The sequence below is a fragment of the Schistocerca serialis genome, chromosome 5, assembly GCF_023864345.2.
Source record: "Schistocerca serialis cubense isolate TAMUIC-IGC-003099 chromosome 5, iqSchSeri2.2, whole genome shotgun sequence".
In the NCBI taxonomy this organism is placed as follows: domain Eukaryota; kingdom Metazoa; phylum Arthropoda; class Insecta; order Orthoptera; family Acrididae; genus Schistocerca; species Schistocerca serialis.
In genome coordinates, this window is record NC_064642.1 from 648,661,033 (window position 1) to 648,688,427 (window position 27,395).

The following is a 27,395-nucleotide window of genomic DNA, read 5'->3' on the forward strand; positions in this document are numbered from 1 at the left end:
CAATATACTCCTTCCACCTTTCTGCTTTCCCTTCTTTGCTTAGAACTGGGTTTCCATCTGAGTTCTTGATATTCATACAAGTGGTTCTCTTTTCTCCAAAGGTCTCTTTAATTTTCCTGTAGGCAGTATCTATCTTACCCCTAGTGAGATAAGTTTCTTATTCATTACTAAACCTGCTCCTGCATTACCCCTATTTGATTTTGTGTTTATAACCGTGTATTCACCTGACCAGAAGTTGTGTTCCTCCTGCCACCAAACTTATCTAGCTTGAACCTATCCATTTTCCTTTTTAAATTTGGAACCTACCTGTGTGATTAAGGGATCTAACATCCCAAGCTCTGATCCATAGAATGCCAGTTTTGTTTCTCCTGATGACAACATTCTCCTAAGTAATACCTGCCTGGAGATCCAAATTGGAGACTATTTTATACCCAAAATATTTTACCCAAGAGGATGCATCATCATTTAATCATACAGTATGGCTGCATTACACCAGGAAAAATTATGGCTGTAGTTTCCCCTTTCTTTCAGTATGAGCACAGCAAGCTATTTTGGTTGAGGTTATGAGGCCAGATCAGTCAGTTATCCAGACTGTTACCCCTGCAAGTACTGCAGAGTGTGTGACCCTATTCAGGGACCATACATTTGTCTGGCCTCTCAACAGATATGTTCCTGTTGTGGTTGCACCTGCAGTGGTTGCACCTGCAGTGCTTCTATCTGTATCACTGAGGGATGCAAGCCATCCCAATAACAACAAAGTCCTGGAGATTGGAATGTGGGATTAGTCCAGAGTCTTTTGCCAATAGAGAGATCATTGTAGCACCTTTTTCAGTTAAAGGCCACATGTTAAGTGCATGCACATTATGTGTGTTTAACGCAGTGGTTTCCATTGCCTTTTGCATCCTGCTGTCATTGATAACTGTTGATTCTCCCACTTTTTAGGGGTAGCTTCCTACCCCAAGTACAAGAGAGTGCCCTAAACCTCTGTCCACACCTCTGTTCTCTTGGGCAAGGCTGTTGGCAGAATGAGGGTGGCTTCTTATGCTGGAAATGTTCGGCTACCTTTGCTGTTGAGCTTTATTCAAGATTTGAGCAGTGGCAGGGTTTGAACCCAGCTGCCCAGGACGTTTTGATTACTAGTCAAAGATGCAAGTGCTAGACCACAGATGGCTTTGTACATTAATTACATTTTAATATTAAGATTTAGTAAATGAAAGACATAATACTTAACATTCTACAGGACATTGTAAAACAGAAAGCAATAAAATGACAAATTTTTCTTGCATTATTTTATTTTTATATTGCAGAAAGTAGTAGTAGTAGTAGTAGTAGTAGTAGTACTGAAGGGTCTAAAAAGGATTACTGGTAAACGTTTAGTTTCAATATTAGAATATATAAAACAGCAATGATCAGTACTTTTGTTAATCTGATTCGTATGTGCACTGATGTCCCATACATTGCTCTTCAGGGGCTATGAATGTAGTATTTCTCTATGGTTATTGTTTAATGATGGCTTAGATTAAATGATTTTATTCATAGCTGTTATTTTCGCAGCAACTGTAGTATGTATTTCAAAAAAAATATTCAGTAAACAGTTGCACAGTTATTTTTATTTTGCTTTACTGGCTTCAACAGATTAAACTGTCTTCAGAAGCCTACAAAATTTGGGATATTATAAATGATTAGTACTTGGTCATACATTTATGTTAAGTTTATGAAGTGTGTTACAAAGCTTACTTAACATTAGTTTAGCAGATGTCAAGATCTTCTTTACAGATGCATAATGCCATGACATGTCCAGAAAGTCACATATTGTATCATACAAGGGCTATCCAGAAACTAACAGACATTTTGGTCCATTGCAGGGTGGCAAGGGTAAGGCCACCATCTTGGTGCCATAACATTTCTACACTCAGTATACATCCAGTGGCCTGTGTCTCTGGTTTCTGTAATGTTTTAAAATGTATGCTGCAATAGAAACTCCTACCACTCGTGAGGTGCATTCTGTGTTTAGGTTTTTGTTGGCAAAAAACTGCAAACTAATTGAAGTTTATTGTGACTTTTGTGATGTGTACAAGAAAGGAATAATGAGTGGAAGCCGAGTGAGGCAACAGTGCATTGATTTTAGAAATGGCCAGAACGATCTTCATGACGAGGACTGCAGTGGTGGGTCTAGCCATACAGAAATCAATAACAAAATTCATAAAAATCATTATTTCACAATTATGAAACCTTTGCACCATTTTCCCCAAATTTCATGGAGTTTTGTGCATGAAATTGTGGCAGAGAAGCTTGGTTACCACAAATTTTGTGCTGTGTTGGTTCCCAAACTACTCCTAATGGAAGACCACGAAACAGAGACTGGTTTCACCACTAAAAAAATAAAATGTCATGTGACTAGGGCCTCCCATCAGGTAGATCATTCGCTGGGTGCAAGTCTTTTGATTTGATGCCACTTCAGCAACTTGCACATCAATGGGGATGAAATTATGATGATTAGGACAACACAACACCCAGTCTCTGAGTGGAGAAAATCTCCGACCTAGCTGGGAATCGAACCCGGGCCCTTAGGATTGACATTCTGTCGCGCTGACCACTCAGCTACTGGGGGCGAAAGGTTGCACCAATGACCTTCCTCGAAGATTATGAGAATTTTTTTTTAAAGTTATTGATCCTATTGTAACTGCGGATGAGACTTGGGTGAAGCACGTCAGTTGTGAAACAGAAAGGCAGTCGATGGAACGAGGACATACAAATTCTCTCAAGGAGCAAAGGAAGTGTTTGCGAATGCTGTCAGCAAGAAAGATCATGGCTACTGTGTTTTGGGACTCCAAGGGAGTGATTCTTGTTGATTTCCATGGATGTGGCACAACAATTAACTCAGAGAGATATTGTCAAATACTGACAAAGTTAAGGCAGGTGATACAAAGCAATCATCAGGGAAAACTTAGTGCAGAAGTTTTGTTTTTTTATGACATCACACATCTACTCACAGCTAATTGTACCTGAGGGCTTGTGCAGGGTGTTGGATGAGAGGTGTGTGATCATCCACCATACAGCCCAGATTTGGTGCCAAATGGCTACCACCTCTTCCCAGCAATGAAGATATGGCTCACTACGCAATGCTTTGATACTGGCACCGAACTGCATGTCAGTATAAAATGTTGGTTGCTATCACAAACAGTAGTTGCATTCTTCCAGTTTTTGGAAATAATCATCTTTTTGAAAAATTTGATAAATAATTTTGATCATGACTTGATAAGAAGTCAAAACTGGTGAGGATACCATTTTCATAACCTGAGGCTGAAGTAAATAATTAAAAGATAGTTTGCTAAAATATTAAAGCTTTAGGACAAAGCCCTTCTGCAGTAGAAAACACCGATGTTCACCTGAGCACAATTCTCACACACACATATGGTCGCCAGCTAAGGACGCTGAAGACTCCTCTGTAAGATGAGTGACAGTCTATCCTTTCCATACATTGTTATTTCTTTCTGGAGTTTCCAGCACTTAAAAAATTGTTTCTGTTTCATCTTTTGAACCAAACAATCACCAAAATAAATCTTGGAGTGCTTATACATTTATCTATCTACTGGTAATTACTATGTCTTATGGCATCTTAATTGATGAAATGTAATGTCTGTTCACTATGAGTTTTTATTTTGTTTTCTTCATACTTGTATTATTTTTTTAATATTCCTAATAAATTAATTTTCATATATATTCTCATATTCTTTTGAATACAGTCATGTTTAGTTTTATTTAATTCAGCATGTTCTGTTGTGTTTCTTTCATTGTTTTCTTGGATGAGTCACACTATGCAGATTCAGACAAGCAATAATGAACTGTTAACACCAGAAGTAAACATTAATTGTCATACACTATGTGAGACTGTGTGTAAAATTCCATGGGGTCCAGGTGGATGACAAGGTAAAGCGGAATCAGCATGTATATAAAATAATCAAGAAGCTCAGTTCAGTGTGTTATACCTTTAGAACAATGATTCTGAACCTCTCTTAGGCCAACTCCTTCTCAGTGAAGAAACCTAACTATCCACAGTGGGGGTAGATACTTATTACAAAATGTACTTCCCACACATCACTCCTCTCCATTACAGCACTTGCTCAACCCGCACACTGCAATGCCATTTCAAATCAACTGAGTTAAAATGCTTGTACCATACTTACTGTCTGTTAATCACATGTTTGCTGCACTCCTTTTTTTAGATGTTCCGTATTTGTTACATATATGTCTCACTTTTATATCAGCCAGGTATGGACAAAACACTACATGTCTGTGTAGTGGGTGGACTATGTGAGGAACCTATAACCTCCATCTCATTAGTGCTACTAATTGAGAAAAGTAATTATTGATAACTTATAGATCAATATTAGAGTTTTACAAAATTGTGATAATAGTAATGATCTTTTGAAAATAATTTACTTTTGTGACTGAAGCAGAATGAAATCATTTAGTTTTTACCTCTCAGAAATTTCATTTTACCCCTCAGGTTGTAATTACCCCCCCCCCCCCCCCCCCTCAGGTTGGGAACCACTGCTTTAAAAGTCTCTCTCACAATGTTAACCTAAAGACAAGAGTATTGGCTTATTTTGTACATTTTCTTTCCCTCTTGTCTCATGGAATTCTATTTTGAGGTAGTACATCTAAAGTAAGTAAAATGTTAATTCAACAGAAGCAAGCAGTAAGAATATTGTGTGAAATAGATAACTATACATCTTGCAGAAGACTTTTCAGGGATTTTGGAATCGTAATAAATGTACTCCTTAATGGTTTTTATCACTAATAATAAAAATCAGTTTAAGGGGAACTGTGAGTTATGCAGTCACAATACAAAATACAAAATAATTTTTATGTTGATTTTGCCTCCATATCTAGGGTTAAATAATCTGGTGGATATATGCTCAGTAATCCCCTATCTAACATAGAGTAAGAAATTGAAAATTCTAATCATTTTAAAAGAAAATTGAAAACATATTTTAACTAACATTCCTTCTTCAAACTATCTGAATATCTAGATTCAGAGATTGAAAAGTTCTGTTAGCTACATGGCAGGTAGCATTGTTAATTGTGAAGTTGCAGAACAAATACTAATGTACTAATATTAGGACTCATTTCCTTTGAAACATATCTGCATCTATACTCTGCGAACCTCCATGAGGTACATGACATAGGGTATGTCCCATTGTACTAGTTATTAGGGTTTGTTCCTATTCCATTCATATCATTGTAATAAAGCAATATTAAGCTACAAAATAACAGATAAACAGAACCTATGGACTTGTAGTATAAACGAGGAGGCAGTTCCTTTTTCTAAGTGCCAGCTTTCTACCTAATATGCTTGATTAAATTAAGCTGTCATAAGAATGGGCAGCATTAAGTAGTACAGTAATAGTTTGTTGCTAACACGCAGTAAGTTTCAGTAAGTTTCTGTGATTCACCTGTATTTTGTTAATGTGTAAAATGGATGTTTGACCATCAGCTGCTTTTATTTTAAACCCAAATATCAACCAGTTTCAGTCGCGGACTGTCTTCATGAATAAGGGTTAAAATGGTTTAAGCCACCATATTACAGTTGTCATTAATTAAATAATGCATAGAGCATGTAATGAATATCAATGTATGACACTGGACTTTTACAAGCAAACGTACTAATACTAAGAGTACACAGAGCAGTCTTGAAGAGAAGATCAGGACTATATTTAATACTAAGTGTACACAGAACCGTACTATACTTATAGTCCTGATCTTCTTTTTAGTACTACTCTGTTTACAATTAGTATTAGTATGTTTGCTTCTAAAAATCCTGTGTTATATATTAATATTCATGACATGTTCTATACATTATTTAAATAATGACAAATGTGGTGGCTCAAACTATTTTAACCCTTATCTGTGAAGATGGTCCATGACTGAAATCGGTTGATATTTTGGATTAAAATAAAATCATCTGATGGTCAAACATGCATTTTATACAGTACTTGACAGCTGTTGATAGTCACCTTCCAAAAATAGTTTGTTAATATCTACCCTGACTAATTCCACATCCCTGAAGATTCCACCTCCTTGATGTGACCTGCAGAACATGATGAATGAATCAGTCTCTCACCTTCTCTTTAATTGTTGCCTACATTAAATTTTTATTTTCTTTTGCTTCTTTCATTGATATTAAAAGAACTTTTGTTACAAAACCACCCCTTTTTTCTATACCTCTATAATCTTCATTTTAGAAGATGCTGAATTAATTGTTTAATTTAGTCTACCTCATTGTTAAATAATTTCTTGTAATATACATATTGATTTCCTGCCTCATAAATTTGTTTATTCTAGCTTTGTTTCCATTTTTACTCTCTACCTTACAGTTATGTGATCAATTGCAATGGGAAAAGTGTAGGGCTGCCACATCCAGTACCTTTGCATTATTAATATAATGTAACCAGTTTGATTTTTATGTCCATTGATTCTAGCCAAATTTATTTTCTATTTATTTTCGTCTGGAATAATGTGCTACTGACAAATGTATTGTTGCCTTTCACAAGTTCTATTGACATATGGTCTATGTCATTTCTGGAATATCCTGAGTTTTATTATTTGAGTTCTGTTCCATTTTCACATTGAAATTCACTGCAGTGGGATTTGCCATTATTTGTGAGCTGCTATGAGTCTTTGTAGGAGGATATGAGAATGTAGGTGCTCATCTTGAAATTTTATTTGTTTATTTTTGAAACAAGTTTTGTTATTCTGGTAGAATGTGCTTAAATATCTGTAATATTTGAAATGTATTTTCAGTTGTGAATATGGACAAAGATCAGCTTCATAATGGAATGACGACAATGAAAATTTGTGCCAGGCGGGGAATCAGACCTGGATTTCTCGCTTATTGGGAGTGGGCACCTTACCATTAGGCTATCCTTGCATGACTGTTGGCCAGACCCAAACCTTTATACATGCTTGTCTGAAGCAACATTGCATTGTAATTTGGAATAACACAGACTCTGCAATATCGTATTTATCCACCAACAGCAGGCAGCTTTCAAGTAGAAAGTCTGCCCTGTACAAGAATATACTTAATCTATGTACAAGTACAGGTTGTACACATATTGTTGATGACATAAGAAGGTTTTGGCCTGACCACGAGTTGTACTCGGACACACAATGAGAAGTAGCAAAAAGCAGGAAATCTGGGTTCGAGTCCTCGTCTGGCACAAATTTTCATTGTTATCATTCCTTTGTACAGCTGATGGTTGATGATGTTCATAACTGTGAATGTATTTAATGTATTTCATAATGGCTGTTGTTGCCACATTGCATCATAATATCATATCTATAATATAGTTTTAAGTTTCATTGCTTACAAAAAAGTGTACTTTGATTGCTTCTTGTTTTTTTCCTACCCTTTTGATAACCCTAACTGATCTTATTTAGTGCCCTTTCCAACTCTACTAACATATCTTTGGATGATAGAGTTATGCAATTTATTGGCCCAAAATAAAGACTAATGGAAGTATTTATTTCCAGTGTCCATATGATTTTCTATACAACCAAATGTTGTGTAGTAACGTGCGGGCACAGAAGCATCTGTGTACACCTCATGGACCAAAGCTATTGCCTGAGTTTCGTCAATCTAGTCACTACTCCCAGTATTCTTTTACCATGACTATAGAGCGTCCAACAATCCTATTAATGGTACTGTATATAGTGCGCCAAGGCCTAAAGAGTTTTGTGAGACATTTGAACAGCCCTAAACCTTTGCAGAACTATGTGCACAGCAGTTTCAGTCCAGACTTGTGTGCTTCTGAATCTCAGAAATTGTAATCAACATGATTAGTCTCCTCACTGATGACCTCAGTAGAACTGTCAAGTCTCCAGGCCATACTGCCATTATTAATACTCAGTCTGTCTGTCTTTATGTCAACTATAATGCATTTAGTCAAGAGGGCTGATGACGATTTGCCGCCTCATGTTGTCTTCAGTGTGGGTTGGTGAGTAAACCACTCATATTTATTCCCATAAAGTGATCCGTTAAGTTGCTTACTTTATGAGTACTAATAGCTGGACATTGTGAATGAGTGGGTTGTATAATGGGATTTAGTTTTTTTTGTGTGTGTGTGTGTGTGTGTGTGTGTGTGTGTGTGTGTGTGTGTGTGTGTGTGTGTAAGCCATACTAAGATGGACTGAAGCCCCCCTTCCATCCCCAGTCAGAGTCATGTTTAGACTAGATTAGATCAGATGTACTCTTTTTTCCAATTGATCCATGGTGAGATCTTCTGGGATGTGGAGCATGTCAAAAAATAAAAATACACACTAAATATTTACAAAATAAGAACAGATATGCTAATGCACCATGAATAATTGGTAAAAAAAGATCTTATGGTTATTGACATTTAAAAGAAAGGATATAAAACTTGTCACCAAATATTAAATGTTCAATACACTTAGATGCATTTGATAATTTGATAATTCTTAGGGTATTGTAGCCATGCAAAAAAAAGGTCACTTACTTACAATGACTGCAATACTGCTTAAGATTTGCACAGAAGTCAGATTTTATGCAATATTCATATTATGTGATATTATTAAAACATACATGAATCAGTTGGTTCTGGCAAGAAATTCATCAGTGGAACAGAAGGAACAGGCCACCAATAAACCCTTGGACTCTTCTCAAGCTGAACTTTATTATTAGGTAAACTTACTATCTCTGCTGGCACGTTATTGAAAATGTATATTGCTAAATAATGGACACCTTTTTGAACCAAAGTAAGTGACTTTAAATCTTTGTGAAAGTTATTCTTATTTCTATTATTGATCCCATGAACTGAGCTGTTGGTTTTAAAAAAGATGTATTTTCAATGACAAATTTCATTAAGGAATAAATATGTTGGGAAGCAGTAGTTAGTATCCCCAGTTCCTTGAACAGCCCTCTGCTGGATGTTCTGGAGTTCACACCATAAATGATTCATATTAACCTTTCCTGGGCTCAGAAAACTGTAGCTTTGCCTGATGAGTTCCCCAGAAAATAATCCCGTATGACAATATGGAATGAAAGTAAGTATAGTACACTAGCTTTTTAGTTTTATATCACCTATGTCCCAAAGCATTCACATAGCAAATAGGCATTTGTTTAGGTGATTCAACAGTTCTATGGGATGCTTCTCCCAGCTAGTTGACTGATCAGTATATTAGAGTAAGTTAGGGGATCATTTATGGTTTAAATTAATAAAAATAAGTCAGACATGAATCTTAATGATCATGTCCTGTTAGTTTTGGTGGCTGTTGTACTCACAAAGATGAGGCTTTTATTACTAGATAAATACCACTTCAGCTCTTATATACTAATTATAGTGCTTCAGCTTAGGAAATAATCTTTCAAGCACTGTTAGCATTTTGGCCTCCTACAGTTGACAGTCAAGCCAATGGGATCTTGTAAAAATATTTGGGTTTCATTTTGGTAAGTTGCTTTAGTTCTCAAAGGCCTCTCATGTTTCTTCTTGAAAATATGTGGATTCCTATTGAGATAGTAAAGCAGCCTGCTAATACGAATTGCGAAGGTAGTTACAGTCACCCATCATCTTGGCTGCCAACAGGAGGTAGTCCATATGTCAACAGTGTTCTGTATTGCAGTGTGCAATGACAATGCAACAGGACATGATGTGCAAATTGGAACATGGCCTGTCTCAAAATACTAGGACTAACTGCATAGTCTGTCAAAGGCTGGGAACTGGGGCAATTATGTACTTTCCTTTGAGTGGTGAATGTAATGTACTCTGTATAAATCACTATAGCATGTCAGTGATTGCTAGCATGAGCAGTGCAGTTGTTGTTTTTGTCTACTGTAGAATGTTTGTTTTGCATTTCATTAACCTGATGAAGATACATGTCAGTGTAGAGAAGTTGTCCACAATATTCTCAATATGCAGCCAAGCCTTCACTATGAAGCACAAGAAATCATTGTGGCAAATAAATCTAAGTCTGTGCACACTATGGAAAGGAAACTAGGAAAAAAAGATTTTTCATTCCTGATATTGCCTCTGTACCACTTCAGTTTAAATACAGTCAAAATGATTTGTAGAATATTGAAAAAAAAAAAAAAGAGTAATCATAGGAGACATGAAAGAGTGTGCATATAATAAAAGTATGGAAAAGGAACATTGGTGTTAAGAGATTTTAATGGAGCAGGGACCAACGATACTGAAATTGGTCCATGCATGATAGTGCATGGTACCAATACATTCCAGAAAGCCTCGTGTGAAAATATGAATTTTTGGGGAGGTCATAACTTGGTTTCTCTTGCTCACAGTTCTATTTTGGATAGCCCATGGCCTACTGGGAGAATATACATACTGTAGCAATCCTACAGTATGTGATCAAAATTTAAACATTACATACTTCCTCCATCCTCCAGTCCTGGGAAATTGAGCAGATCGGTAGGTTCTTTTGATTAGATTAGATTAATACTTGTTCCATAGATCACGAATACAACATTTTGTAATGATGTGGAATATGTCAGGTTAATAAAAGGTGTCTATACAAGATATTACATTACACAAAATATTACATGACACTTAATTTTTTTTTTGGGGGGGGGGGGCGGGGGGGGAGGGGGGTTGGCGAAATTACCCACTTACTACATCCAAAAATTCATCTAATGAGTAGAAGGAGTTGCCATTAAGAAATTCTTTTAATTTTCTTTTAAATGCTATTTGGCTATCTGTCAGACTTTTGATGCTATTAGGTAAGTGACCAAAGACTTTTGTGGCAGCATAATTTACCCCCTTCTGAGCCAAAGTTAGATTTAACCTTGAGTAGTGGAGATCATCCTTTCTGCTAGTGTTGTAGTCATGTACTCTGCTAGTACTTTTGAATTCGTTCGGATTGTTAATAACAAATTTCATAAGTGAATATATATATATTGCGAGGCTACAGTGAAGATCTCTAGCTCTTTAAATAAGTGTCTGCAGGATGATCTTGGATGAGCTCCAGCAATTATTCTGATTACACGCTTTTGTGCAATGAACACTCTTTTACTCAATGGTGAGTTACCCCAGAATATGCAATCTAATCTAATCTAATCTTGTCAATCCCCATTCTTTCTTCTTCACCAAAAATCTATCTGTCAGACTTTTGATGCTATTAGGTAAGTGACCAAAGACTTTTGTGGCAGCATCTGCATGTGAACCTTTTTGCACTTTTTTGGGCTGAAAGAGATAGCACAGAGACAGTGATGGTGGAAGAGAGAGGATACAGTGTCAATGGGAGAGAAAAAGAGAGGAGATAGCGATGGAGGAGAGAGAGAAACTGGCAGTGAAAGAGAAAGGGAGAAGAAGATAATAGCAGTGAGACCAAGGAAACAGGAGATAGTGATGGTCAATGAGAGACAGTGGCAATGAAAGAGAAAAGAGAGATGAGTGGAGATAGTAAAAGTGGGAATGAAAGAGAGAGGAAGCAGGAGAAATGAAAAAGAGAGATGAGAGGAAGACCATACACAGGTTAGGTGCATCTGGACCCCCCCCCCCCCCTTTTCTAATGGTGAATGGTGAACTGAAACATGAAAACATTTACACACTTTCCCCCATCCCTTATACCCTTATACATGCTTGCTAAGGTTTCTTGGTCTAGGGGCCAAAACCCTGATGATATAAATATCATTCCTGAGGACATGTGTGGAGAGGAGACAATGCTGACTGAAGATAAAGGCTGTAAGTGAGAAAGAAAGAGACATAGGAAATGGGAGAGAAAAGGAATGGCACAAAGATAATGGCAGTGGGACAGAGAGTCAGTGAAAGTGGCAGAGAAGGAGACATTGGTAAGGAAGAGTGAGAGAGAGGGTTGAAGACAGTGAGAGACAGACATATGTAAACACTGGCAATGAGTGGGAGATACTGAATATAAAGGATTTAGAATGTTCTCTGTTAAAAGAGCGTAAACATGTCTGCATACCAAAGTTTTTGATGAGGAAGGAGGAGTGAGGATTTAGGCAGATAGTTCCACATTTTCCTGTCAGAGTGTTTCAAAGGGGATCATATTTGCCTCTTTTGTGCTCTGATAGGAGCATTTTTCAGCTAGTACCATTTGTACTTGAAATTATTGATGAAGAAAGTGACCAGGACACTGATATTGTTATATCTCGGAAGCTGTACTGATATACCTACAGAATTACTGATATAACTAATGAAACTACAGTTTTAACCCTTTAATTACAGAATTTGACTGCTTATACTACTGAATAGGTAGTATAATCAATAAATAATGCGTTACTTCTTTAGCTTCCTAATCACTGTAGATGAGTGTAGGGTGTATTGTTGTGACTCCAAAACAAAAAAGTGAAGCAAGAAGTAGAAAAATTTATTCTTATGACTTTTATGCATAATAAATGTTTGCTTGTATTATGCTAGTGTCAATAGTACTGTGAAACAGTATATACCTGCAGTGTCTCATTTCTCAATGGTGGCGCAGTATCTTTGTCAACAAACACTAGTGTCCTTGCTCACAAAAGGCAAGTGGTTGGGTTTCAGTCATGGTTTGGCATAAGTTTAATCCATCAGAGCTACTTTATTTCATTGTATGGTGGGAAGTCAAATAAGAATGAGACAGATGGAAAAAAATAAGAAAACTATTTATTATTTCAGAAGTAATCACTGCTAATACATTTGTCCCACTGCGAGACAATATGGTCAATGCTTTCATTGAAACATGTTTGTGGTCGCTAATAGAATCATAATTTTACCCAGGCATGCACCTCTTTGTCCAAAGCATGTCAGCACACACAAATGTCTCTCTTCAGGGCTCCATAAATCCAGAAATTGCATCAGTAGAAGCTGGGACTGTATGGAGGATGTGTACGGGCTTCCCTGCAAGTCCTCTGCGCATACTCAGAAACAACCTTTGCAACTTGTGGACAGGCATTTTGTTGGCAGGCTGTTTCAAGTATGACACATAAGTTTTCTGGAAATCCCTTACACATCCTTCATACAGCCCCAATCTCTCCCAATTTTAATACTTTTGGAGTCCTGAGAAAAGATGTTCATGGTCATCAGTTCACTTCAGATGAAGAGATATACACACCTGTGTGCTATCAAGGTTCCACAGGAAACTGCAAACATTTTTCCATGAAGGCACTTACCATCTTGCCATCTTGCATCTCAGTGGGACAAATGTACTAGCAATTATGGTGATTTCTTTGAAATAGTAAATAGTTTACTTACTTTTTCCCATCTGCCTCATTTTCATTTGACTGCCTTTTATACATTCTTCTGCAAAATAAAGCTTTCTTTCTTCTGGATTCAGACACTACACAGGGGACAAGTGCAGGTCCAAGTTTTTTGTATTTGTTTATGACAATTTTGGCACAGAGAAGTTCAGGCATACTGAAATTTTGAGTGGGGAAATGAGATTCATTGCAAAGTCTCAATTTACCACACACTGCTCAGCTGAAAATCTAGGAATTACATTTACAAACTAATGATAACATACATAATATTTTGGGGAAGGCAAAACAAAGAATGCATTTTACTGGCAGAACACATCTACTAAAGGCAGTGCCTACACTGCTAGAGTCTTATATCCTTACCAGATAGTATTGATGGAGGACATTGAAGAAGCGCAAAGAAGGGTATCTCATATTGTGTTATTGGGAAATAGGGAGCAAGCATCATGGACGTGATAAGTGACTTGGGGTGTCAGTCATTAAAACTAAGACATTTTTCATTGCAGTGAGATCTTTTCATGAAATCTCAGTCACCAACGTTCTCTTGGATGCAAAAATATTTTGTTGATACCAACCTACATAGGGATAAATGATAATCATAATAAAATAAGAGAAATCAGAGCTTGTATGGAAATATCTAAGTGTTTATTTTTCCCAAATGGTGCTAGGGGATGGAACAACAGAGAAGTAGTCTCAAAGTGGTTCAATGAACCCTCTGCCAGGCACATACGTGTGAATGACAGAGTAGTCATGTAACTGTAGACGTAGATGAAAGTAAATATTTGGTTCAAATCTCATCTCATCTAATCTTAATAAGTCAGGAAGGTTTCCTCACATATATTATCAGAACATAATGGGTAATGTGTATAATTAAAATATAGTGCAAGTAAGTGTTGTAGGTTAAAAAAATGCATGTATACACAAACATTTCATGTTATTCACCTAGCTGTAGATTTGTAGGACTTAACTTTCTTCTCTGAAGTACCTGTTGATGAGAATGTAATTTTTGCTATAACTCATTTGCCTTATATTTTCGTGTGAATAAGACCTGGAAATGAAACTACCATTCACCTAGGTGAATGTGGGAGAGTTCTTGAGAACTACAATTATGATGTGCAGTCTTACATCTGTGGTTAGTTAAAGTTAAGTAAAATAATTTGCACTTACAGTAGAACCTCCCTAATCCGACCGTGGATGGTCCAACTCACTGCTTAGTCCGACCATCCCATTTCCGGTGTTTGTTTATCTGCACGGGCCGCTGCTACAGTTAAGACTGTCTGCAATATGGATCAGTAGACAGTTGACCAATGCTAGGTGCGATAGTTGGATCACTTTTCATATGAAATAACTTGTTGCTAACTCGATCTATAAGTGTTGTTGTGCACGCATTTGTTTTATAAAGTAGTGACGGTGTTCTTCTTATATTTTAAAGTGCGTGAAACTAAATTAGGAGACTATCTAAATGCTTTCTTTACTGGACGTTGAGCCCAGTGCCATAAGCAAGTGGATCATTACATGTTGACTGCACAATGGTAGCAGAATTAACGGACTAACTCATTGATGCTGTAACTCGAAAAGCTGATGAGAATGAGAACCATGATGACAACAATGAAGATTAGCATGGATGTCTGCATGTGGTACTCAAGCCATAGCTTTATTATCTTCATTGCTGTCATCATCATTCTTGTTCTCATCAGCTGTTCGAGTTACTGCGTTAGTGAGTTCATCGTCAGTTAATTCTCCTACCGTTTACAGATTTTTTTCGTCCTGCTTAAGAGAAGACACATTTTTACCATTACTGTAATAGGGTGTGAACAGATGTTAAACTTACACTCTCAGTATCTTACTGCACGATACAGACGTATTTTACAGTACAGGCACTACTGCAGATTACACTATCGTGCAAGATTTTTTTTAGTGTTTGAACATTTCCTTTTTGTTTTGTTACTGTTTTAACATGGAACAGTTTTTGAGACTGCATTTCCAGTTGAGCAACAAGGTTATGCTGCATTGTATTGTGATGTTATGGGTCAATAAAAGTGTTCCTCTGATAATCCGACCTTTTTTTACATTCCGACCTAGCTCCCGGTCCCACAGGGGGCAGACTAGCGAGGTTCTACTGTATGTACATGATCAATACAGCATAAAAAACTAAGTAATGTAAGAGCATATTTCACAGTCTTTTGCAGTATCATCATGCCAAAACTGAATGTTACTTCTTGAATTGTAAGGATCTAGTCTTTGTTTTGCTTCCCAGGCATGAAACCATATAAAATAAGGAATTCCATTTTGAAGAGAGAAGACTACTGTAGCTGTAATTCCTTTACTTATAGCCATGACCAGTTTCACAGCATTTTAGCTGCATCATTAAGTGCAATAAAATCAAGTCATGAAAAAAGAGAATGGACTTACCCAGCATTCATAATTAGCAAATTTTCTTTAAGTAGCGGATGTAAAAATTAAATAACATAGACAACATCTGTGAAACCATGAGTAACAGTATCTGGTGAGCTAAGAGAGCCTCCATTTGCTGAACTGGTGATCAAAGCACAGACCTGATATGAACATCTGGACAATAATGTAAAAATGAGCAGCTAACAGCGACCCACTTGCCAGCAGCAAGTGCCTACATGGGATTGTGTATTAATCAAGAATCAAGAATTTTATTCACCATAGATCATTTTACAATGATATTGGCTTCATCATACAGGATGTACTAGTACATACAGAAAAATAAAATAAACAAGTGTCAGTACACTATAGAATACATTTCAAGCATGGCAGTGTACCAAGTTACATCAGGATATCTTCTAAAAGTTCATGCAATAAGCTATACTATAATCTAATATAATATTCTATCACATTGTTTATTGTATACACTATGTAACTGCACATGATTAACCACAGCACACAATAATATGTTTAACTACAGACAACTTTTAAATACTAATATCCTCCTCAGGCATCTCAAAGAATTCTTTAATGTCATAGAATGGATGATCTGTAAGCCAGCTGTACCACTTAATTTTAAAAAAAATTATATCCATAGACTGAACATGAATTGGCAGTTTATTGAACATTTTGAGTGGGTTAACTTTGTGGGAATTTCCTGTTCTTGCTTATCTGTGGCACAGTATGTCTAAATTGCCCTTAGCCCTAGTGTCGTGTTCATGTATTTACCCTCTGGCAATAAATTCTGAAATGTTATTTTTAATGTAGAGTACAGACACATAGATGTATACATTTATAATTGTGAGTATTCTGAGTCTGGAAAAAAGAGGACGACAGTGCTCCATATGACTTTTTTTACATATTATGTGTAAAACTTTTTTTTGTAATTTCAAGATGTTCTTGATGTGAGGGGAGTGCCCCCATATAATCAGACCATATGAAATATGTGACTGGAATAACCCAAAGTATGTCACCCCAAGGTACTCTAAACTCACTACCTCCCTTAGTTTCAAGATAAGGTATGCCACCTGAGATATTTTTTCACATACGTGATAGACATGTTCCTCCCAATAGAGTTTAGAGTCAATGTGAATACCTAAGAGTTTTAAAGACTTATTTCCTGCTTCATTTGATGTTCCCATTAAAAGTTGTTGGGCTTTATCCACATTCTCCTGTTACTCCATTTCTTTTTCTGCCACTTTTACAATAATAAAACAGGACCAACACAGTTCATCACAATACACTGAAACTGTCACATTTCAAATACTCTTTCATCATTACTTTCACATTTATTTCTGGAACTACCCAACTAGTGACCTACTCCCAACACCATCTGAAGTACGAGCTTCAAAATCTGAGTGCTAACGATTTGTGGAGATTTGTAATGGAATGATCACATAAGCTCAGTTGTAGGTAAATCAAGTGCCAGACTTTGATACCCTTGTAGGAAACTGGGGAACTGCAACCTGTCTACAAAGGCAATTCCATAGAAAACATGGTTCTTTCTAGAATATTGCTCAAGTGTGTGACTCTTATGAAATGGAGCTGATGGGGGATACTGAATGTATACTGGTCACAAGTTTGAGTCACAGGAGAGTGTCACAGGTATTCTGGAAAACCAGGACTGGCAAAACTGTTAGATAGAAGCCAAGTACCTCACAAAACCCTACTTTCTAAGTTAAAGAATGAGCATTAAGTAAGGAATCTGGGAATGTACTATGGTCCCCCACATGTCACTCCCTTGGGAACCGCGAAGACAAGATTAGACTAATTACAGTACTGATGGGGGCTTTAAAGTAGTCACTCTTCTCTGTGCTACATGAGTGAATGAAACGACCTTCTGCACTTCATAGTGGTTACCACATTATGAAAGTAGGTGTAGATGTTGCTGCAGAGATGACTCTTGTTTATGCCACTGAAATTTCTACTTGAAATATTTTTGAAAAACTGACTTCAAAACAGGAACTGAAGTAAAGAAAGAGAACTTCATCCACATTAAAGGTGATATAGATATGTTTTCTGAATTATGAACAAATATAACTTTTTGGATAGTGTTTGAATATGCTTTTGGCAGAGAGTTCATTAAAGGAAAAGAGAGATTTATGTTGCAATAATTAGTAACAAAATGAAAAAAGAGTAACACTCACCTGTTTGGTGGTCATATTCTCCTATGTAACGTCTGGTGATGAAGCGTACAGACAGTGCTAAAACAGAAGAAATAAACCAGCACAGTTGTTATACTGCAACTGAAATACTTCAGTGTAGTGTACTCTGCATAATTCTTGTCTAAGGCTGCTATCCTATTTTAAGGAGATAAATACAGGGTGACACAAAAAGAATGCATGGATTTCAAGCTAGTATAACAGGCTCTATTTTGATCACATACAAAATGAATTCACATCACTATATTTGGTAATGTACCCAATCTATGTAGTTTTATGTTCTTCATCTTTTAAAGATAATGTGGGGCAGATAGCAGTCTTCTTTGTGAATACACATTAAAAGCCTTTCTTTGAAGTTTGCAATTACTTTCATCAATATGTCATGTGAAACAGCAGCAGTTTCTTGACATATTGAAACCTTCAGGTCATTGAGTGTATGAGGTTTGTTGCAATACACTTTACTTTTTAGGTAACCCCATAAGAAGAAGTCATAAACAGACAAATCTGGTGAGCATGCTAGGCAGTGGACATTGCCAAAATGTGAAATCACATGTTGGGGAAACATTTATCGAATCATTAGCTGTGTGAGGTGTGGCTCCATCTTGTTAGAACCACATGTCTTCTATGTTTATCCCTATAGTGTCCAGTTGTGGCTGCACGAAATTGCATAGCAGTGCAGCATAATGCACAGCATTCACTGTTACACTAACACCGCCTTGTTAAAAAAAAAAATAAGGCCCAACAATTACCACTTTAGATTCACCACACCACACTGTCACTTTTGCTCTGTGCAGTGGTTTTTTATGCATTTCTTGTGGGTTGTCTACTGCCCAATAGCAACAGTTTTGTTTGTTTACATAACCATCTTAGTGAAACTGCGTCTCATCATTCATCATCAATACAACATCATCAGCAGCAAGAACATCAAGCATTATCTCACAAAACTGTGTCCGTTCACTATAATCAAGGATGTGAATCTTCTGCACAATCATAATTTTGTAAGAATGAAAATGTAACGCATTCTTTAGGAAGTGCTGCAGCAAGCGACGAGACAAGCCATAAGTGGAGTACGTCAGCCAGTGGAGCAGTGAGGACTTTGAAGAACAGATGCTCTTACTCTAGCAATATTTTCCTGTGTTCACACTGTGTGAGAATGACCAGGCAATATCTGCTTCATGACTGACCCAGTTGTGTGAAAGGAGGCAACCCAATGCAATATTGTGTTGCAATCAGATAGTGAACCATTTTGCGGAACATTGAAGTTCGTACGGAAAAGCCATTGGACTGTGATCACAGAGTCATTACTTTTGGAGAAATGTCTAACAGCAAAAATGCAATGATACACAGTCTGCTGCACCATTGCAACTAAAACTGGATGCTCTAGCCTACAAAACAGTAGGTCCCTCATCCCGCCATTCCACTCCCACCACTGATACTATAGCAAGACAAATCCATGTTTTCTTTTTGCACCACCCTGTATGAGTTTTGTGCTCTGATATTGTTCCATTTATTAATTCATTGTTATTCTTGTACACAGGCATTTCTCCTCAGAAACTATCGAAACATTACTGTGGGTCTAATGGTTTTCATTTTTCTCTGATTCATTTATCCAGACATGTTTCATCTTACTTATTCTAAAAAGGAAATAGGGGCCTAAAATGTTGTTAGGAAGAGAGAAAGTAGACTACTTGTTAGATGATAACATGTGATAAATATATGTAATGTTATAGATTTCAGGACCTGCTTGGTAAACCTTTTGTAGGTGCCAGAAAGTATAATTACCACCAATTGTGTTTCTTGACTGTGTACATAGTAATATGTCTTCTGTGCACTCCTAGCACCTGGTTGAAGTTTGCTGCACCATCTGTAGTTGACAGTGAAAGGTAGCTTTTAACTGTCAAGAAATGTTTCTTGTGTCTTCCAGAGGCTGTGTGAAGTGTACATACCACCAAATAACATTGTTTTAAAGGCTATTGGGCTGTATGCTTATCACCAAAGTAATTTTTCTGTGAGTTATGGGAAGTATATTTACCACAAAATTAATATTTCTTTTTGTGGGCATCAGGAAGCATGCTTACCATTAGCATAATTCTTTTAATGTAGTCATGAAAATATGTCTTCCTGCCTGCCATCTTGAAAAGAACATTGTACCAAGTGTGTAAAAACTGCTACAACGATCATTTCCTGTTCTTTGTGATATCACTACTGTTGTCACTTATGAAGTAGGAACACACTGCTTTGTTTCTACAATACAAACCTCTTTGGTAATATTGAGCAAATACTGTTGTGACTTGCTGCACATTGGAAGGAACTAGCAGAAATTGGCAAACTTTTAAATCTGCAATATGGCAAGGGGCTTCTACAGATGTTTAGTGTCATCAAAGGAATTTTGAAACTGTGTTATGGCAACCACTTAACAGCTCACACCAGGCATTGGTAAGAATAATTACCACAGTAGTTCTAGTTGTAAGTCTCAAAAATGAAACTATCAAAAATTAAATATAGTCAGTCAATTTCTATTTTGGAATAATATGAACAAAGACAGTATTACAAAAATGGGAAATTGCTACTCAACACATATTGTAGATGTTGGTCAGAGACAGGCACAACAAAAGGAATGATGTAAACAAAAATTAACTTTGCTGAGTCACTGCAGATATGTGCCTACAAAAGGGTTAAAGGATGTGGGAGATGTTGCTTGGGACCAAATATTGAGGGAAAGGCTTTAGGCCATTCATAGAGCAACATAAATAGTGCAGCAACAGTAACACATATGGTTTGAAAACTGTGGAAATGATAGGTGCCATACAGAGCAGTCAATGAGTCAGAAGCAGAGAAAAGGAGACTGAATAATTCAAATAGGTTTGTTTTCAGTTTTCCATGAAGTGAAGTGCTTTCAAGTTCATTGTGTGGTGAGCTAGCTTTTACTGCTGGACCCATGCACTTAAGTTCAGGGTCTAGACTCAGCAACAGTAATTGATCAAACACTTGACTATATAATAATACATTTATTGACAATTGTTGGTACAGTAAAAAACCTTGCAGAGGTACTGTCGGAAAGATTCACATGCCATGACTGCATGACTGTGGTAAATATGACCAAGAAGGGTGCATACTCATTGGTCAAGTGTGTAATAAGGTCTTGTGGCCGCAGAGAGACAATGGACACAAGTTCAGCCGAATGTGCAAATTACCTTTCGTCTTGTGGCACAGCATTTAATTTGTGGACATGACGGGATGGAGCAAACAGTCAGCATCTGTTCATGTCCATAAATGCAAGGGTGAATGACTCTCTTGTGCACTAAACTCCACCACACATTCATTTTAGGGGACTCCCTAATGTGATCTAAGGCAACATGTGGAATTTCAGAACCCCACATTTTCACACTGTGAATTTTAATTTTATCTTGTATGAGGAAAGTAGCCTCATTTGAAAAACAAATTTGTTGAAGATATTCATTCCTATGTCAATTTGTGCCAATATTTCAGTCAAAAAAGATGCTCAACAAGTTCTATAACCGGGTTGTAATGCATGTCTTATGTGGACCTTATAACTGTATGCATGCAAATGCAGTTTGTTGTTTAGAATTCTTCACAATGTGCTGCTAGGGATCCCTAATTCACAATATACATGTTGAGTAGATTTGGAAGGGCTATGTAGAATGCTTGTTGCACAGCTCTGACATGTTGTTCATTGGCTGAAGGCCAGTCTGTTCACAAAAGATCCAACATGCTGCCAATCTGTTTAAACTTCAAGTATCATGCAACAATACTCCTGTCAGATGCTTCTCTTCTGTGTTGTCGTCAAAAATTTCATTGCACAATAAATGGAGATTTTGTCTCACTTTACCACAAAGAACATTGCACCTTCTTCTTGCAGTGCTCTCTACTCAGCTTCTATCTGCAACAAAGATATGCAAACGAACTTGGCGATTTATCCTTTCATTTGTCACTAACCACAAAGTTGTAAGTTCTACAGTTATTGTAAAATAAATGTTGATAATTGTACAAAGACTTTAGGTCCACCCTGTATTTTACAGGAAAATACAGAGGTTGAAATTTAATGCTTCCATATGCAGCAATATCAGCAAGTAGTTGTTGTGTTCCTACTATTATTTTATTTTGTCAGTATGAAACAGAAAAAGTTCCTTAAAAGCTGACATAAACCAGATAAAACTAGTTTTTCTTCTCCTCGTGCACTTTCCTTATTAGATCAATTATGGCCTGTGTGGAACATACTTTTCTCAGTCTGCCAGTATATCTTTTCTATTTTGGTTTGAAGCTCTTTATCTGGCTTGGTAGTCACTCTGGATGCTTTTTGTAGATGTTGTTTCCATTAATTTTTGTTTCAATTTTTCCTTCTTGGGGGACCACAATTATGCAGAATTTATTGAAAGAAATTTCTGACATTTGACTGTAAATTACTGTTCAGCGGCAGCAGACTGTGGCGTGTCAGACTTCCAAGTTCCATCGCCTTACATAGCAGTCATCACAACCACGTGGACATACTGTGTTTAATTTCACACATAAACAATGGAGTGATGCTGCAATATCAGTGCTGGAAAAGGGACTAAATTTTGCCCCCACTCCAAACACCTTGCCTATCAAGGATTTTATCAGTGCCGTTGAGCAAGGTGTCTGCTGAAGACATGAGGCAAGAAGCTTGCAGGGCCATAACCAGGATGCCCACACTGAAGCAGAACATCAACACTGAGGAAAGGAAAGCTCTACATTCCTTAAGAGAAGACACAGAAATAGTGATTTTACCTGCTGACAAGGGAAACCCCACTGTTCTTTTGCCTGCAACATCTTACTTTGGCAAGATGACGGATTTACTGGAGGACTCAGTGTATCACTGTCTCCAGAAGGATCCAACTGATGCAGTACAATGGAAGACTTCTGTGCTCCTCAAATCCAGCCAGTTCCCTGAACATCTTAAACAGAGCTTAAGAGTACAACTGCCAGTTCCACCATGACTGTATGGGCTGCTTAAGATCCGTAAGGAAGGGGTTCCTCTTAGCCCCATCGTGAGCAATACAGGAGCCCCAAAATATTACTTGCCAAAACATATGGCTTCTCTTCTAAGCACACTGGTAGGAAAATGTGAGCATCACATTCGAAACTCAGAAGATTTTATACAATGACTTAAGACCTTGCGTCTTGAACCAGCTGACATATTGGTGAGTTTTGATGTGCTCTCTTTGTTCACATGAGTATCTTTGCTGGATTCATTACAACGTAGAGGAACTAAGTTTGAGGAGGACATCTTAAATCTGCTCAAACACTTGCTTACCTCGACTTACTTTTTATTTAACAAACAATATTTTGAGCAGACTGACAGTATTGCTATCGATAACCCTTTGTTTCCTTTAGTAGCTAACCTTATATGGAAGACTTCGAGGAAAAAGCACTTCAGTCAGGAGCGATGAAACCTAAATGTTTCAGGAAATATGTGGATGACACTTTTGTAGTTTGGCCACATGGATCAGCAACATTTCCTGCATTTCTGGAACACTTTAGATCCCTCTATCTCAGCATCTGCTTCATCATGGAAGTGGAGAAAAATGGAGACCTCCCGTTTCTTGATGTCTTGGTCTACAGAAAAGAAGATGGTTCCTCGGTCACTGTGTGTTTCACAAACTGACTCACATTGACCTATATCTATGAGCTACAAGCTGCTATCACCTCTCAATGCAGTGGCGCATTATGGACTCTCATTCATAGGGCTAGAATTATCTCAGATTCAGGGAGCTTATCAGCAGAGCTTAGCCATCTTCACTCTGTGTTTGTACAAAACAAGTACTCTGTCAAACAGATCCATAATGTATTTAAACCTATATGCATTAAATCTCAAGAACAGCCAGAAGAAACAGAGAACTCCATGAGGATGGTTTTTCTACTGTATGTTGGTGGTGTGTCCTTTAAAATTGGCAGGCTGTTCAAAAAACATCAAATAACATGTGTCTTCCGCCCTCCAGCCCGAGTGCAGACTATGCTGGGTACTGTTAAAGACAACCTAGGTCTAAGGAGACCAGGGATATATAAAATCCCATGCCAGTGTGGGAAATCATACATTGGCCAGACATGTCACACTGTTAAGGATAAATGCGCTAAACACAGACGTCACACCAGACTGGATTGGCCAGAAAAGTCTGCTGTGGCTGAACATTGTCTTGACACAGGACACAGCATGAACTACGGAGAGATAAAGATCCTTTTGTCCGCTTCCACATACTGGGACTTCATTATTAAAGAAGTAGTTGAAATTCATATAAGTAGTGACCTGATTAATAGAGACACGGGATTTCAACTTAGCAAGAAATGTGAACCAGCACTAACAGTATTAAGACATCATTGGTCGCAGACGAATGATTCCACCTCAACACAGACAGAGAATCAAAGTCCACACACGTAAACTGGGCACCAGCACTCTGCCCACATGCACGCTGGGCCACTATTTACAGCTGCACACTTCCCGTGTTGCAAATGAGAAGCCCGTTGCCCGTTTGTCCAGCAGGTGCACTGGATGTCGCCGTGCTCTATGATCCATCTATGATGACATTATAGCCTCAATCCTTGGCACATGCACTTTCCTAGTGAGTCAGCGTATATACTGGTGAATCTTTGCAGCAACATGTCAGTAAGTGCCTGAAGATGATGAGTAGCTGTCTCATTGAAATATTGTGCAGCTTCCACAACATAATCCGACGCTGACGCCCATGAACCAATGAAGCAAATATTCTGCTATTGTCTGTAGTCTTGTGCTTACAATTCTCACATAAAATGTATTTGCTGTGTCAGCTAGTCTTATCCCTCTGTAGTTTTCACATACTTTTTTTTTTAAACTTCCTGGCAGATTAAAACTATGTGCCAGACCGAGACTCAAACACGGGACCTTTGCCTTTCGTGGACAAGTGCTCTACCAACTGAGCTACCCAAGCACGACTCGTGTCCCATCCTCACGGCTTTACTTCTGCCAGTATCTCGTCTCTTACCTTCTCAACTTCACAGAAGCTCTCCTGCGAACCTTGCAGAAATAGCACTCCTGGAAGTACTTTTTTTGTTCTTTATATTTCAATATTACTTTTGCTTTCTTGCTATTTCATGGTTTTTTCTTCCAGTATATGTTCCTACTTTGTGGTATATCTTTTTGCTTCCAGTGTATGTTAGGCGGATTTAACAATTTGAGGTGTAGTAAATATACTTCATATGTAATTAAAATACATTAAGGTCATCTAAATCTCTTTCTTTTCATTTTTTTTTTCTTTTCAAGAGTGCTGTGAGTTTTTATTGTTGTGTCTTCTAGGCCTTTTAATTCTTTTTTGGATCATTTTCTTACTTTGGTTCCATATTAGCATCATACTATAGGTATAGTAGTAGTAGAAACTAGTTCATGAATGTGACTCTCTTGGAAGTTACTTCAGGGAATGAAGAATGTGTTATGTATTTCAAGAAAGATTTCAGTTTTGATATTGATTCATCAGAGAAACTGAATACAGCTGCTTTGATAGGTTTGTAGATGGCAGGATGGAGAGGCCAACAATAATTGTGGGGGGATTCTGTTCTGAACAACCATGAGGCAGTAGGGGGAAGTGCAATTTGGCAGCTGAGGCCAATGCATAAATGCATATCTTGTGTAACTTGTAAGCTAGTAAGTCTGCAAATGTTGGTGTTAACCCTAGGACACCTACTGGGTTTTTATTGAGCCCGTGACTGTTTATATTCCTTAGTTTCTGCCCATGTCATAGCTGTACAGATTTTCCCTTTGAGTCATTGTTTGTTGAATATTGCATTGAACTTTAGTGTCAATACATTTTAAAGAAAACTACTCCTTTGAAAGGAAAAATTAAACTTTTAATATGGGTCCAACAAAGCCACACCCCTTAAGTTTCAATGAAACAGAAAATTTTTGCACATAGATTTTTTTTATTTCCCACCTCTAAAACAACAGAGGCCTATGTTTCTTGTTGGTTGGCATTCTTGATGTTCTGATAACCAATTTGTTTCCAGAGGAAGTAATTTTTCGTGACTGTCAGTTATTATTTATCTTTTACTCTTCTAGTGAGTTAGTTCAGTTCGCTCTTGTTTACACTGAGACTCAGAATTGGCTAAAAGAATATGTGAACCACCTTTAGAAAAAGTTTTGAATGAAATTTTAAAAGAAGATTCCAACTCTGGGAGTGAAAGTGAAGATGAGGATGATGATGATGATGATGTTATGGAGCAACATTCGTATTGGGAAACTGATGTGGACATTAGAGATGATGAAGAATATGTAATTACAGGTAGTGACCATCAGGATGTGACTGTGGCCAAGTGTGATGAAGGTGTGTAATCTCTCAGCCCAGAATACCTAGGAGGTTTCTTGCAGATATAGTAAGGGAGCAGGCAGGAGTAACTCAAGCTGGTGTTGACCATTCTCCTAGAGAAGCCTTGACATTACTTTTTACACCTGACATCATGGCTGTTAAAGTAAAACATTGTTATCACAAAGAAACTGTTGCGTAATGTTAGCTCGATGTGCGGGTACGTTGTCTTGGTGAAATAGCACACGCGCTGCCCTTCCCGGAGACATTTTGTTGCAGTGCAGGAAGGAATTTGTCCTTCAAAACATTTTCGTAGGATGCACCTGTTACCGTAGTGCCCTTTGGAACGCAATGGGTAAGGATTACGCCCTCGCTGTCCCAGAACATGGACACCATCATTTTTTCAGCACTGGCGGTTACCCGAAATTTTTTTGGTAGCGGTGAATCTGTGTGCTTCCATTGAGCTAACTGGCGCTTTGTTTCTGGATTGAAAAATGGCATCCACGTCTCATCCATTGTCACAACCGACGAAAAAAAAGTCCCATTCATGCTGTCATTGCGCGTCAACATTGCTTGGCAACATGCCACACGGGCAGCCATGTGGTTGTCCGTCAGCATTCGTGGCACCCACCTGGATGACACTTTTCGCATTTTCAGGTCGTCATGCAGGATTGTGTGCACAGAACCCACAGAAATGCCAACTCTGGAGGCGATCTGTTCAACAGTCATTCGGCGATCCCCCAAAACAATTCTCTCCAGTTTCTCGATCATGTCGTCAGACTGGCTTGTGCGAGCCCGAGGTTGTTTTGGTTTGTTGTCACACCATGTTCTGCCTTCATTAAACTGTCGCACCCATGAACGCACTTTCGACACATCCGTAACTCCATCACCACATGTCTCCTTCAACTGTCGATGAATTTCAATTGGTTTCACACCACGCAAATTCAGAAAACGAATGATTGCACGCTGTTCAAGTAAGGAAATCGTCGCCATTTTAAGTATTTAAAACAGTTCTCATTCTCGCTGCTGGCGGTAAAATTCCATCTGCCATACGGTGCTGCCATCTCTGGGACGTATTGACAATGAACACGGCCTCATTTTAAAACAATGCGCATGTTTCTATCTCTTTCCAGTACGGAGAAAAAAAATCGGAGGCCTTAGAACTTGAATGCACCTCGTAAATATGCCACAATGATTACGTGTTGCCGGCCGCGGTGGTCTAGCGGTTCTGGCGCTGCAGTCCGGAACCGC

General features: G+C 37.8%; 1 protein-coding gene across 1 annotated transcript in view; it reads right to left on the minus strand.

The window, feature by feature from the left end:
* Positions 1-27,395, minus strand: part of LOC126480883 (ras-related and estrogen-regulated growth inhibitor) — a 395,339-nt gene that overhangs the window by 36,331 nt on the left and 331,613 nt on the right. Inside the window, exon 3 of the mRNA XM_050104274.1 lies at positions 17,824-17,880. Within this exon, the coding sequence (XP_049960231.1) occupies positions 17,824-17,880 (57 nt within the window). The remainder of the gene's footprint in view (positions 1-17,823; positions 17,881-27,395) is intronic.